Here is a 13982-nt window from a genome sequence, read left to right as displayed (position 1 = left end):
GCTGCTTCCACAGACAGCCTGCCAGAGAGAGGTGACTGAAAAAATTCTGGGAGGCTTTTTTAATGAAATGCTGCCCAGCTATTCATATAGAGAATGTGTAATGCACTCTCACTCCCCAAATAATCCCAAAATAATACCAAATACCTTTTAAATGACCTCAAGGGAAGTCACTCATATTGAAATTTTTAAGCTTATTGCACTTCTGTATTTACAGAACCACATGCCCTATACATCTGTCCTGGCCTTATTCCCTTGCACTTAGCATGTTTAATTTTTAAAGAGTTGATAGACATCGAAAACATCCATGTTATCTGTTAAATACTTTCCAATCAATAGCCAGGTTTGTCAGTGCCTCTAAGAAGGTCTGACACAAAAATCACAGTAAACTGTGTTCCATCAAACCGAACTAAAGAATTTCTGCTTTGAATTTCTATGCTCCTGTAGACAACTATTCTGGAATTATCCGCTTCACTCTTCTCAGACCCTTCCCACTGTCTGCACCTTCAGTTTCAGTATCTGCCAGAGGCAGAAGCAGCAGGTGTTTCTGCCTTCTTACAGAGACTAAATTTTTGTTCTCACGGCTGTCTGTGATTCAGAGCTCCACACAGGAAGGTTTCACGGAAGAGCCATGAGACAGCTTTCTGCTGGGCTACAGCTGACTCCAAACAGGGATCCAGCTCTCATTGGCAGCAGCCATAAACTGTTTGGCCTCCCCCAAAACTTTGTTAAACCTTACCTGCAAATAAAATCCAGTTTATGTCCTGCCAAAGTAATTAAAATAAAAAGGAATCTCGCTAACAACCCCCAGTGCTGCACTGAAAGCCTGCGTACTTTAAAAGTGCAGAAGCCTGAAACGTTGAAGCTGGAAGTCCAGCCTGTCCCCAGCGCTTTAATGGACTTCTGCCAACTCTTAATGTGATTTTAATGATCCTCCCTTTGAAGCAGTGATAATGCAGGTTATTGCTCAAGATGTGTTCATCACTATAGCCACATCTGGGTTTTTGTCTTCAAGAAGAAGAAAAAAACAAACAAAGGGATTACAAAGTTAAAAGGACTTTAATGACTATCAGCCCTGATGAAGCAGTATTTACTGCCAGGTTAGCTTCACGACAGATAGAGCCAATATATCCATTCCAGACCTTCAATCCCCTTCAAGATCTGCAAATCAATTTGGAAATAAATCCAGAAAGCTCTCTGTAGCTAACAACAGAGCTCTCTGATGAAAGACGACTTCGTGTTTGCTCCCTCTTAGTGCCCTTTGGTAAGGGGCATGTAGCATCTACCTTGCTGACACTGCAGAGCAGCCAGCAGTGATTTCACAGAGCCATGTGAGCTGCTGGGAGAAGATCTGTGACAACCCTTAGGAATGCTCCCTGACCAACTCAGAGCTGACCTATTCAGCTGCCATGGGGAGGCAGGGCACCTACGAGAGGGAGGCAAACATCTCTTTTGATAGCTCTCCCTTCCCTGGTTCAGTGCATGTATTAAAGAACAAGCAAAAACCTCTGTGTTATTAGAAATTAAGTGTGAAAGCCACAGTAATGCTGGGCTTCCTTCTGCTTTTATGATTCCTTTTCATTCCTTGCCATCCTAGCCTTTTACAAACATTAGTTAATTCTCTGGCAATCCTTATCTTTGCTTTACAACCGGGGAAGCTGGAGCACCGAACAGCGATGGTATTTACCTAGACAAGACCCTGGAGACTCATGGTAGAGCTGAGAACTAAGCCCCTGTCTTTCGGCTCTCAGTCTTGTATCCTAAACCCTTCTGTTTTCTGCACTTTCCAAATTACACATCTTGAAACGCAGCACTTCTAAATAAAAAGGTAAATGTCAAACAGCACAATTGCCATTCACTGTTCTCCTATTCCTCTGCTGGGACAGGCAGATACGGGTGCTCTGATTCCCTTCATCATGGGTGTGAAACCGAAACCTCTGGACACCACTACAAACAGCTGTGGGTTTTTTTTTCCTGGCACACAGGTTATCTGAATAACAGAAGAATAACGCATGCATGCCAATGCCCTGTCCTAAAAGCCCCAGTGTACAAAACACCCATTACTAACCTGGCATGGGCCCAACACAGTGAAAGCAAGAAAGGAGGTAGCAATGGGCAGTTCTGCCCCAGTGAAGAAGAGAGATGTTCAGAAATCAAGGAAAATTCTTCACATGTTGCAATGATGTGCTCTGCACGACAGCACTTATGGGTTTTCCAAATGACCATTTATGTAGCAGAAAGCTTTCTATTGCTATTAGCACCCTGCAGAATATAGAGGCATCCTGAGAAGAAAAATTATTTTACTGCCAAGTAAACAGGGATCCTCCTAATACAATTCTGTCTGGTGCAAAATCTGCCAACCTCAGAGATAAACCTCACACCACACTACAGTGAGCATGATCTGCAGGTCTGGCCCTGCACCATTAAATTCCACATGCACTTGGATTGAAAATATTGCATGTGATTTACTCATAACACCTACTTTTCATAGTCAGTAGAGCTCTTCTCAATAGCTTACCACAACTGGTAGAAATTATGCAGAAAAAAGCAGTAGTAAAGCATAATTTTAATCTGCCTCACTGAATGTGTATTTGCCTTAGCACAGTCTAATTACTCTTTCCTGTCTTCACTCTTGGGACAGGTATGGTTTATTTCACAGGAATGTTACACACTTGTAAATGTTGGCAGCCAGAGTAAACAGTGAACAGGTATAAATACTGAAGAAGCCTTACTAACTGACCCATAGGTTTGGTTTGATAAAGCAGAATAAAGTAATTGGGATTAAAAGGGGCGATTCTAGTAAATCTACAAAGCATGCTGTAAATACTAATAACATTTCACGGGAGCTCTGTCAAGGGATGTAACACATTGCTGTCACAGGAACGCTGGAAACAAGGCGACATTCACAGTGATTTGGCAGGCAAGGAAGCATGGTTTCTTAGTCAGAATAATGTAGCAAGGTAGATAAACAGAAGAAATAGAGCTACTTACTCCTGGAATTTACTTTTAGAGTTTTTACTTCAAAAAGTGCAAGCCCAAAGAAATGCTTACGCTGCATATAGGAGCATATTGGTATTGGCTAAAATGTGTTCTTAAACATCCATATATTTAGCCTCTTTTTATTAATTTCAGAAAAAATACAGGCATTACAGAAATGACCACGGCTTCATTTACAATGTTTTAAAAGAATGTATAACTGTTTGCCACCAGACTGATACCCCTACCAAAGTCAGGGAGGAGCTTGAGCTGATGTGAGCCTTTCTGAGGTAAGCATCAAATTCATTCTAGATATTAGTTTCGGGATTGAAATGGAGAGAGAGATTGCATCAGTGATCAGGAAAGAACAACTGACCAAAGCTCATGGATGAGACCCTGAGGAGAGCTAAAATCAGTGACCAAACCACCACCTGAAAGAACATAACAACCACTAAGAGCATATTTCAAACTCAGGCAAGAGCTGCAGCACATACCAGCAAAAACTTGCAGTCAGGAATAGCAAAGGCAGATGACAGACTTAAACAAATGGGCACAGATGCAGTCTTGGAAAAGACAATGCAACTATCTGAAGATATTTCTAGAGCACCTGATGTCACAGAATTGAATTTAAGCACCAAGGTATAGTTTCTTTGCTCTATACAAATTGAAAGCCTTCTGAAAGAAGGAATTTGGAAAATTTTCAGACATAAACGACATCACGGTGTTTACCACAGCCTTCAAACGGAGGAGGCTGGAGGGAAGACAATAACTGAGGTCATGAGAGTTATAGATGAGTGGGAATTAACTCCCCAGGATATTTCAGCTGCTGCGGTATAACACAGAGAGAAATGGTCACAGAGCTACCTGACCCAAATCCACTACGTATCTTAAGGAACGAGATGAGCATCATGATGTGGACCAAGAAACGTACAGTGAATCAGTACAAAACGTGGCATTTTACTGCAGTCAGCCAGTCGGGGACTACCCTACTTAGAATCTTCTCCCAGATTGCATTTTCCACTGAGAGAGACTTGATCTACTGAAGCCTTAAAAGCGCCTTCCCCAAGTTGGAATTTTAGTTCATCTCCCTCTTTTGTGCACGTCAGCTTTACGTTTTTAAAGAAATCAATAAGGTCTCCTTCTGAGGACAACATTGCCTTACATGAACTGGCTACCTAGATTTCTGTTACTGTGCCTTGTTTTGGAGTGGCACTTTCACAGGTCCACCTCCCCTCTCCTCCCTGTGACGTTATACCATCTCACTTTTCAACAAGTACAAGATTATTTCCATTACCACAACACCAACCATGTTTACAATCTTTTAAAAGATGTTTTGTACTTTTCCTTCATATCCCCTAGAGACTTCCCCTAAGTAAACTTGAAGGAAATTTCTATCTAGATTTTGGGAACATCTTTTCTGCCAGTGACATAAGCATGGCATCCATAGTGGAGAAATCTATGTTTTATTCAGAGTCATTATTTTCTATAATCAAGAAGAGAATTTAGGGTCAATCCCCAAATCTCTCATCCTTTTTTTTTCCTATCAGTTGGAATTTTACATAACACAAACAGAGCTAGAATTCAGTCTTATTTCTGAGTTTCTTTCAGATTCCATTCATGATTTTTCACATAGAAAAGTCTCTCATTATCTTAGTGATAACATTCATCTCCATTTTCTTCTTTAGCCTCCACTAAATTTTCAGTTTGATAATCAGGAAATATTATTACACTGAAATCCCTATAAACTGCCTGTCTTTGCTCAAGACAATCAAAATCTATACAGAGGATGGTTTCTATAAATATTTTTATCTTTTAACATTTATTCAACTCACTTGAACAATCGCACTGTCATACAACATGAAAATTCTGCCTACATATTTATAAATTTGCTTTTTTTTGATCTTCACTATGTGATATCTTTACTTCAGAATAAAAACATTTCAAACAATGTCTTGGCGTCAATTCAGTAATGTTGTTTAGGGGTTTGGTATAGAGTGTTTCAATGAGGTTACCCCCTTAAAGCTCTAATTGATCAGCTGGGCTTAATCCCTCCATGGTACAGTTTATATGAGGAGTGATTTAATGGAGATAAACAGTTACAGCATCACAAAGTTTAGATTAAACGACTCACAAACACTGATTAATCTGGGCTACATGAGTGAACAATGAACATGGGCTTCTCACTTCTACGATATCCAAGGTAACAGATCACCACAGCAGGAGAAAAATACAGCTTTGAGTTTCCCAAACAACTGATAATATTAGACTCAACTGTTTTGTCCCCAAACAGGGAAGCCAGTGGGCTAAATTATAAGACTATCCTCAAACATTTCATCAAACCTTTTCCAGCTCCTGAATCTGCCCAGGCACGTCCAAGATGATGTATCCAACAGCAGACTGCTCTTTTTGAATAGAGCACTAGTTCACTCCCACTTCAAACCTCCTGAATCCCAACAAACATACATCTCAGATGTACTTCAAAAAGCAATATAAATATGTGTGTGTTTGAAAATTTACACTTTCAGTGGATACATTAAGACATCGTGAAACTGGCTTATTATTATACTGGTACTGCTCAGCACAGAACTGAAACATTGGGCTCTATGTGTAACAGGCAAGCCTGCAATGAATCTCAAAGCATATAAGAGGAAGCAAAAAAGACTGATAAAAATAAAAGCATCAGCTCCAAAATAGCATAACACACCCTCAGCTGCTGCTTCTGCAGTGCTTTAGAAAACACTCTGAACCTGTTACACTTGTGCAGTTTGGAGGTTTAAGACATTGATAATAATCATTTAGTGTCAGATGCTTTACTATTACTGCCTCAAAGAATCTACAAACATAACCCACCTGCTAGCTCATAAAGCATATGGTGATGACTTTAAAAAATAAACCAGAAAAAGGAAAACATTTTTTTTCCAGAAGTGAATTTGTCTACCATCAGACATATTCCTAAAGTAGAAAGGTGGCTTTTGCATTGATCCTTAATCATTCATATTTTGACAAGGAGAGACAGAATCACATCCATTGCTACTGAATCATTTGCATGCATCATTTGTGTTATTGTCACAGTACTATTAGTGGCAATTCTCTGGAACATTTTGTTGGTTTGGAGCAGATTGTAATGTGATGATACATCAGGTATCGACATACAGTATCATCATTGTTCAAAACATTAAAGGAATGTTATTTATCTGAAAATTTGGTAGCATCCACAGCCCTGTTTCACACTGTCATTTACAAAAGTGTGATACAATGATACAATGCCTGAAGACAGCCTATCACAAATACTTGTCCATGTTAATCGGATCCCATTTGGGAAGGCAAATATAAGTACAGAGGTGCTGTAAGAAGTGGACTTTATGACATTATTTCACATGTAGACATGGTCCACCACCATAGAGTATACCTCTGGATGAAAACTAATTATCCCATACAAAGCATCTACTAATCAAAAAAAAAAAAAAAAAATGGCAAGAAAAAGGAGCTTATTAAATTCCAAAGTTTTAGACTACAATATACCAAATATTCCATGCATCCATGCCCCTCCCACTGCTTCCTACCAATAGTTGTCTGGCAGGAGGACCTAGCTAGTGTCATCCAGCTGACAGTTAATGGAACTACAGTGCCACAGTTTTGTTTTGCTCTGCAGACTTACCAGTGCTGTCGTGTGACCTTCTTCAGTGAGGCTACAGCAGTACAACTTATCTCAAAAACATTAGCAACCAGAATGGCTCAGGTACCAATCTGGTGTGATTCTGGTATCACACATCTCTAATGGAACTGTAAGTAGGCTTGCAGGGAAAAAAATATTCCCAAAAGGGAGAATGTTAACCCCAACACAGCTGTTCTAATGAGCTTGTTTAAAAAGTGTTGACTAGGCAAAACTATGATTTTAACTACAGTGGGCCACAATGGCTATTTGGAGAACTCACGTATCAGAAGTTCCATTTTTTCAACTGATCAGAAAGCCAAGTATGCCTCGATGTTGATGAGATGAGCCAAGACCTTGACAGGTATCACTGAAGTTCACTTCGATGTAAGGTGCTAGAAAAACAAAGTTTGCCATTAGTTGACATCTTCTGTAGCAATTTTCATCCAGCAAGTGACAGCTATTCTGCAAGCACAACATAAAGACGGTCTTCTGTGTTTTGTAAGGCCAGTATTTTAGAAGATGATCTGAAGTCCCTTATTGATCCAGTTTAGACATGAGCTCAGCCCTGAAATTCATTTCAATGTCACAACTGCTGGAAACTAATTGTTGCTTTCCACCTGGAAGCATTTATTTTTCAGTGATATCCCTCTATCTGTACCTGCCTCACTAAGGTGAGCAACTGCACTCCAGGCTGCTACTGCTTTGGAAGCTCCAGCATTTCTGACTGGTTCTTTCCTAATGCAAGTGGAAACTTCAAATCACTGTGACAAATCCATGAAAAGGATCTGCCAGTTTTCTTGTGCACTTGGCCATCTTATATTCCTCATGTACCTAAAAGCTTTAAGACTGTAAGTCATGCAAAGCATTGCAGCACCAGGAACAATCCTGAGTGGATGGCTCTCTGCCATGCTATTCCCATGCTTGCACAGTGTATTAACATGCAAATCCAGAATAGTGCATATGCTAATGTCTACGAAAAGACTTGTCATTTCAGGATATCAACTTAATGAACAAGTGGAATTCTATAATATCACCCTAGGGAAAAGGATTGCATAGCACAAGTGATCAAGGAAGCCCTTCAGTGACCTGTTGGTAAGAATGAACAGACATGAATGGCAGAGGAAAGAATATGGCCAAAGGGAAGAAACACAGCTGTGGTCATTCTCCCTGTCCATCTTCAGCTTCAGCAGCAAAAATCAGTGAACGATCTGTGACTCTGGCTCTGTGACCACCCACCACTTTGGTGAATCTGTCCCAGTCAGTTTTGTTATACCTTGAGCTGCTATTCAACTCTCAAGCATCAAGCAGTGTAGACTGCACAAGTGCAATGGCTTCAGGGTGCATACATCTGTTACTCCTGTGACTGCTGCTGAAGCACAGAGGTCGGATTGGCAGATGTAAGATTTGCCTTTGAGGATAAATAGGTCATACATCAGAAAGTTAAAACAGAGAAACAGATGCAGTCTTTCTTCCCCAACAGACTGGTACTTTGTTCAACCATACCCATAACAACTAAAGGCGCAGCTCCTTGAGAGCAATTTCCCGTACAACATTGCTTAGCAGCGGGCACAAGACCGTAGCAAAGTCTGATGGTAGAGGCCTTTGATGAGGTACAAGCGAAGCACACCATGGTGAGGAGCTAGGAGTGAAGGGCTCAGCATAAACGCTTTCCTTGGCACATACTTACTAGAGTTTGTGACTATTAAAACAGCAATTTGCTGTAGGAAAGTTCAGTTTCAACATGTGCTTTCTCTGCTTTCCTCCAGCTTTTGAAGTATTATGTTTTCATTGCAGTTAGTCCATTCATATGCAATCACTTGGATTGCACTGGCTTTTTTCATCCAAGCAGATGTCCCCACAGTGACTATTCTCCTGTTTGTCCCACTGAAACCATTCTTTTCCTCCCTCAATTTCCACACTATTTTGAAAGTAGAATTCTAACCTCCTCTGTAAATCAACTCCAGCAAACACAGAGAGAATAAGAGAGAAAAGGAAGTGATGAAAGCATAAAAAAGACTTACACTAACATGCAGAAGCCACCACAAGAGACCTCCGACACCAGGCTGGACCTAATCATTATCTTTTAAAGTAACAATTAACAAAACACCATAAAGCTTAAGAGATTATAACTGAGGGTGTTACATTAAAGGAGATTACTCGAGATTGCAGGTGAAGAAAGGTGAGAAGGTACCAGCCATCCTTCTCATGATGGACGGTTGAAAGCTTTTTAAAGAAATACTGGGAAGCCTCAGTGGAGGATATGGTATAGTTGACATACCTTGAATTTTCAGAGGAAGGAAAGGCAACAGTTCAAGCCACTTCATCAAAGCTGACTCATAACAGCTTGTTTTATCTAAATAGAAGTCCATGCAGTGAGAGCTTTTCCATTTGTCTCACTGAATCCATCCTCCACCACTAAAAAAAATGAGCCCAAACCAACCAATTTACTCTTCAGACATGTAACATAGATTGTAGATAGTACAAAAAAAAAATAGAGTTTATTTATTTATTGTACTACCTTTAATGGTAGCTCCTTTAAAGACAAGAAAGCCACAACATGCTGGTCCGTTTAGTGAGGAAAAAAAAATAGGTGGTGGCTACAGTGCTTAAAGGGAAGGCAATTAATTGCTCACTGCTACACAGACAGCTTGCCCCAGAATAGCAGCAGTTGCCCTTCTCCAAACAGCCCCAGTTAGACAGCAACTGTGCTTGATGCAGAAGTAAAGATTAAGGGTCTGGTACATACATGGGTTATGCTGGTAAATAAGGAATGCCTCCACTGGGAGTTAGACTGCTGGGAGATGGGACGAGCACAGAACTGCATCCTGTGGCCATCATATGCAGAGAGGAATCTCAATATGGGGATAAAATAGTAACTAGAAGATCAACATATGTTTTCTAACCAGGAACTTCAGTCTGTCCTACAGTGCTTCCAAAGGACACCTAAGCTCTTCTCATCCCTTCTTTCTATACCTCTTCCCATGGCAAGTCCCAAAACATGATACTCTATACTCTGCTGAACCCTTTAGCTATAAATGATAACTTCCATAAAATTTCTCTAACACTGCTCTGGAATGTCTTTATGGCTATTGGCTATTTCTCACCAAGCTGCATTTGCTTTCTTCTACAAATCCTGTCAAATGCTAATGACAGCAAATTCCCCCTTCCTCTCCAGCTGCTCCCAAAAAGCCTTTTAGAGTTCTAGTTTATAGAGATCACATGTGCGGGTCTTGGAGTCGAAGAGGGCTGGAAACAGGCAATGGACTGTTTCTCTTGACACAGAAGATAAGCCTCTGCTAGGGCTGTAATTAATTGACATGACTTTTACTAACAGGTCTTATGGCACAAAGTTATATCCAGCTCTTCCCACATAGCTATTCCCACCCACTGCATTTATTAACCAGAAATCCTTCTAAATGTTACCTAGTAGCATGAATTAAGCAGTTGTGTTTTGCAGATCATGTTCCTTAGCTTGCTCTTTCATTTCCTCTTAGTCAACATTATCACATTATGTTCCTCTTCTTATGTGCTTTTCCTCTCCACAAAGCTCTTTAAACAGCTGCAAAGGGGGAGGGACCACTATGCTTATGAAAACTCCACTTTGCAGAATGCTTCTGCCAGGTCCTACTGTCTGTCTCTTTCCAGGGATTTAATACCTCCAAGATTCAGGTTTGCTTTTACATCTCTTCCTTGTGCAACCCTGACAACAGAGCCTACTGCCAGCTGTCTTAATTGAAGAACAATAATCCAGCTCTTCTTTTTATTGCCATGAGGAATACATACACCCTCTTTCTCTTTGTAGTGGGCTCCTATTATTTTAACGGTAAGTGATCTTTTCTTTCAGATACAGTTTGCAGAACAGTGTTAGCTTTCAGGGCTACGAGATAGGACGGTGATATAAGCTCTCAAACCATTTGTAACTACCACCTCAGTAGGCTGCAGACTTTACGAAGATGCATGAAATTGATTGTTTTAGTGTTGTTTCTGGCTCATTCGGTATCAGCAAATCCACTAGGATGCATATGGACAGGCAGTAAGTTGGACATAAAATGACAGAGCAGTAGGAGATGACATTGATAACAAGTAAAGAATGTTCCTTTAGATGCTCCCAGGATTATCTGTGACAGGAAAAGCAGGTATTGCGTTTAGAATGAAAAAAGAAAAAATGAACCAAGACATAAAGCATAAATGACAGAGATCTCACCCCTCTGTACAATTATTGACTCGAGTTTGTGTATTTGCAAAGTTCTTATTTCCTAATTGTTTGATTCGTACATAATTAATGTTTAATTTCAATTGGAATACATAAATATATATTTAAAAATATAAACATACATTAAGAACATTTTCTTTAGCCCGTCAGAATTTCTTGCCTATGTTTTAGCCAACATGCACAGCTCAACAGCAGCACACAATAGTGCATTTACCTTGGGAGCATCTTCCCACGGAGAGACTCCACTGAAGTGTTCGGAGTGAAACTGGCTGAAAGTGAACTGGGACAAAAATCACATTTTCCTATATGTACCTAGTCAACCTGCAGTTTTGTTTCTTCTGTTACTGAAAGCCAACTTCAGAAAACATCTGCTTAGTAACAACTGCAGGGTGAGGGCCTACTTTAGATTACACATTTCTGAATCCATCAGCATTTCCTTTTTATTTGCATTAATTGCAGTGCAGAAGTTAAAATAGCCTTTAAAATACAGTAAAGTCACTATTACTTCCTTAGGAACAATAATCATTCCAAAGTAGTGTGCATTGTCCTAAGACGCCATATAAATCTTTTTACTCAGGAGTACACTGAGAAGTAACAACATCACTAAGTAATTTCAGAGAAGATAATAGGATTGTCTTATTGCTGCATCCTACTTGCTCTTTCCTAATTATAGGTGGGAATTTGGTATGTCACCATTGTCAACATAAGCCATTTGCAAGAGAGGAAAGACCAAAATGACAATAGGTTGTGCAATATATTATTTCTAAACTATTATTATTTCAACAGTTATTAAAATAACTGATTAGGGAAATGGGGGAAGCATGTCTTAAGTTAAATTCTACAATTTAGACAGTGATAACAGTGCACTTGCCTGTATTTGTCGACACTGCTCCTTATTTTGTTCTGTGGAAATCATGCCGATGTATTTGTCACTACACTGAAAATAAGCAATACAGCACAGGCTGAGGAGTTACTTCATTTTTTATATTTAACTTAGACCATGTAGAAAGGAAAGTTTGCACAGAGTAGTGAATCACATCTGGTTTTGTTTCTTCTACTGTGAAAGCATCCTAAAGCAATTTGTTTTTAATGGTAATAACCCTACACAAAGAATACAAACTTACTGCAGAATCTGTGCTGCAAGTTACGGGGTAATTTGCTTTCCTTGTCATGGAGGAGATGTGTAGCATGTTCAGTGAAGCTACAAAAATTTCCCTAGCTCAGGATCCATCCCAATGTGTTTTCCCTATTACTACTTTCAGTACACAAACACACTTTACCCCCAAATTAGGGCTGCTCCATCATTATTGTTAAAATCATTTCTCTAAAAGCAACGTTTTACTCTCTGCAGCGTTTGTGGTGATGACTGCTATTTGGAAAAAAAGAGTTTGTGAGGGGAAAAAGTGCACTTGCATTTCTTCCAACTCTGAGGAGAAAAACAGGAGTTTTCAAATGCGCAACCACTGACATCATGAAATGCATATAAGGACAAACTTGAATGCCTGGCAATTTTGTTTTCATTAGGTGCCATCTGGTTACTATAAGATTGGTAATGGAAAGTAGATTATAAAAATTATTCAAGAGCCATTCATTTTTACACTTTATTTACAAACAGATTAGTCCTGGCAACCTTTAAGGCAGGGCACTGCTGACATCTAGTGGCAAGTGATACAGGCAGCTGAGTGAGGTAGAGTAGCCCCTCTGACCTTAATTTTTGATGACTAAGTTCTTTAAGGGTTGGGATGGCATGGCAATTTTGTTAATAATTCTTCATTATAGGAACCCCTTCCCTAAGAACAGATAACAGTATCTCAAAGGGGTTCATTATTTAACAGACTGTTTTTATAATTAAGTCATGGCAGTCATTCAGTTGCATAAAGTTTATTGACAGAGTCAGTACTTGGAAATCTGAGCTGTTCTCATCAGACATGGAGACCCACAGTATGTTGTGATTTGCCGACCAGATGACCATGACTTCCCAAATCAGGTTTCAGATAACAAGCAGTGATTACTGTAACTTCAGAATTAGGTTTCTGTAAATATTCTGCAGTTTTCACTTTTCTCACTGCTTAGGCAAACACTCCATACACTAGAATAATTACAGAAAGATGGGAACACAGTGAAAACATATTTAACAACTCAAACAAGAATTCACTCTCTTTGCTAGCAACGTTCAGCAACCACTATATGAAACAAACCAAATGACAATTTATTTATATTTGAATTATAGCAGTCAGCTTATGTCACTTATATATGCAGCAGCAGCACAAATATTTGCTTAAAAATTAAAAATAAAATAAAATAAAAATAACTAATCAAGATTATCTCTTCAGCTACCACAAGACTTTTCAGCTATCCCTGTAAACACAAAACAATCCATTCCTGGAATGAAGCCCCATTTTCTACACAGTATAAACCTTAGCTCCATCTTAATTGCAATACAAAAGAAAAAAAAAAAAAAAACAGAATCTGGAGCTTAGCAAGGATCAACATAGCTTTAGCTTGATAAGCCTTTGATTAGGCAGGCTTACATTGGGGATGAATTTAACATTAAAATATCACATCGTACTAAGGTTTTCATAATGACTTGTGCAGGAGTACAAGGCAAGTGTGAATCACAAAATAAACCAACCCAACAAACACAGATATTTTCCCAAATGGCTTGGGATGTACTTGAGAAGCCTATTCTAGAGGACACTGTTACAGTTAAGGATGTGTGACAAAATCTGTGCTACCAATGACGTAGCACATACGCCTTTTAAGAGAATTAAAGCATGCCTGCTGTTTATCTCATCCTTTCCCCACAGCTTGAGTGAAAGCTGTTCTTAGATATGAAAGATCTGTTTGATTAAATTTTCTTTGATGTCTCCCCACTTTCGTACTGGATCAGAAACAAGTTCTTATGGTATTTTTATATCTGAGTGTAATTCAAAATTACCAAGTTTCAAGAGAGATTTGTTCCCTCTAGCAACTTACAGACCAGTTCACATGGAAGCAAATATGCTGTAGAGACACACTTTTAATTTCTGCAATTTCAAGGGTTGTTAGGTGCCCTTTCCTACTGAAGAATCATGCTATTCACTAGACTAGAATCTGTTTTCATTAATGCCTGTGTCCATCACTGTCAGGTGTATCACACAA

At 39.4% G+C, this 13982-nt stretch overlaps 1 protein-coding gene and 1 long non-coding RNA gene across 2 annotated transcripts in view; one reads left to right on the top strand and one right to left on the bottom strand.

Moving 5' to 3' along the window:
* Positions 1–6914: 6914 nt before the first annotated feature.
* The window catches only part of LOC121076378, a 23583-nt gene continuing 16515 nt past the window's right edge, over positions 6915–13982 (bottom strand). Inside the window, exon 3 of the long non-coding RNA XR_005823485.1 lies at positions 6915–7020. This is a non-coding gene — a long non-coding RNA (uncharacterized LOC121076378). The remainder of the gene's footprint in view (positions 7021–13982) is intronic.
* The window catches only part of CHRNB4 (cholinergic receptor nicotinic beta 4 subunit), a 12846-nt gene continuing 9019 nt past the window's right edge, over positions 10156–13982 (top strand). Inside the window, exon 1 of the mRNA XM_040570651.1 lies at positions 10156–10451. Within this exon, the coding sequence (XP_040426585.1) occupies positions 10397–10451 (55 nt within the window). The 5' untranslated portion in view covers positions 10156–10396. The remainder of the gene's footprint in view (positions 10452–13982) is intronic.

This window comes from Cygnus olor, chromosome 11, assembly GCF_009769625.2.
Source record: "Cygnus olor isolate bCygOlo1 chromosome 11, bCygOlo1.pri.v2, whole genome shotgun sequence".
NCBI classification, from domain to species: domain Eukaryota; kingdom Metazoa; phylum Chordata; class Aves; order Anseriformes; family Anatidae; genus Cygnus; species Cygnus olor.
This window is presented reverse-complemented; position numbering and strand designations above follow the sequence as displayed.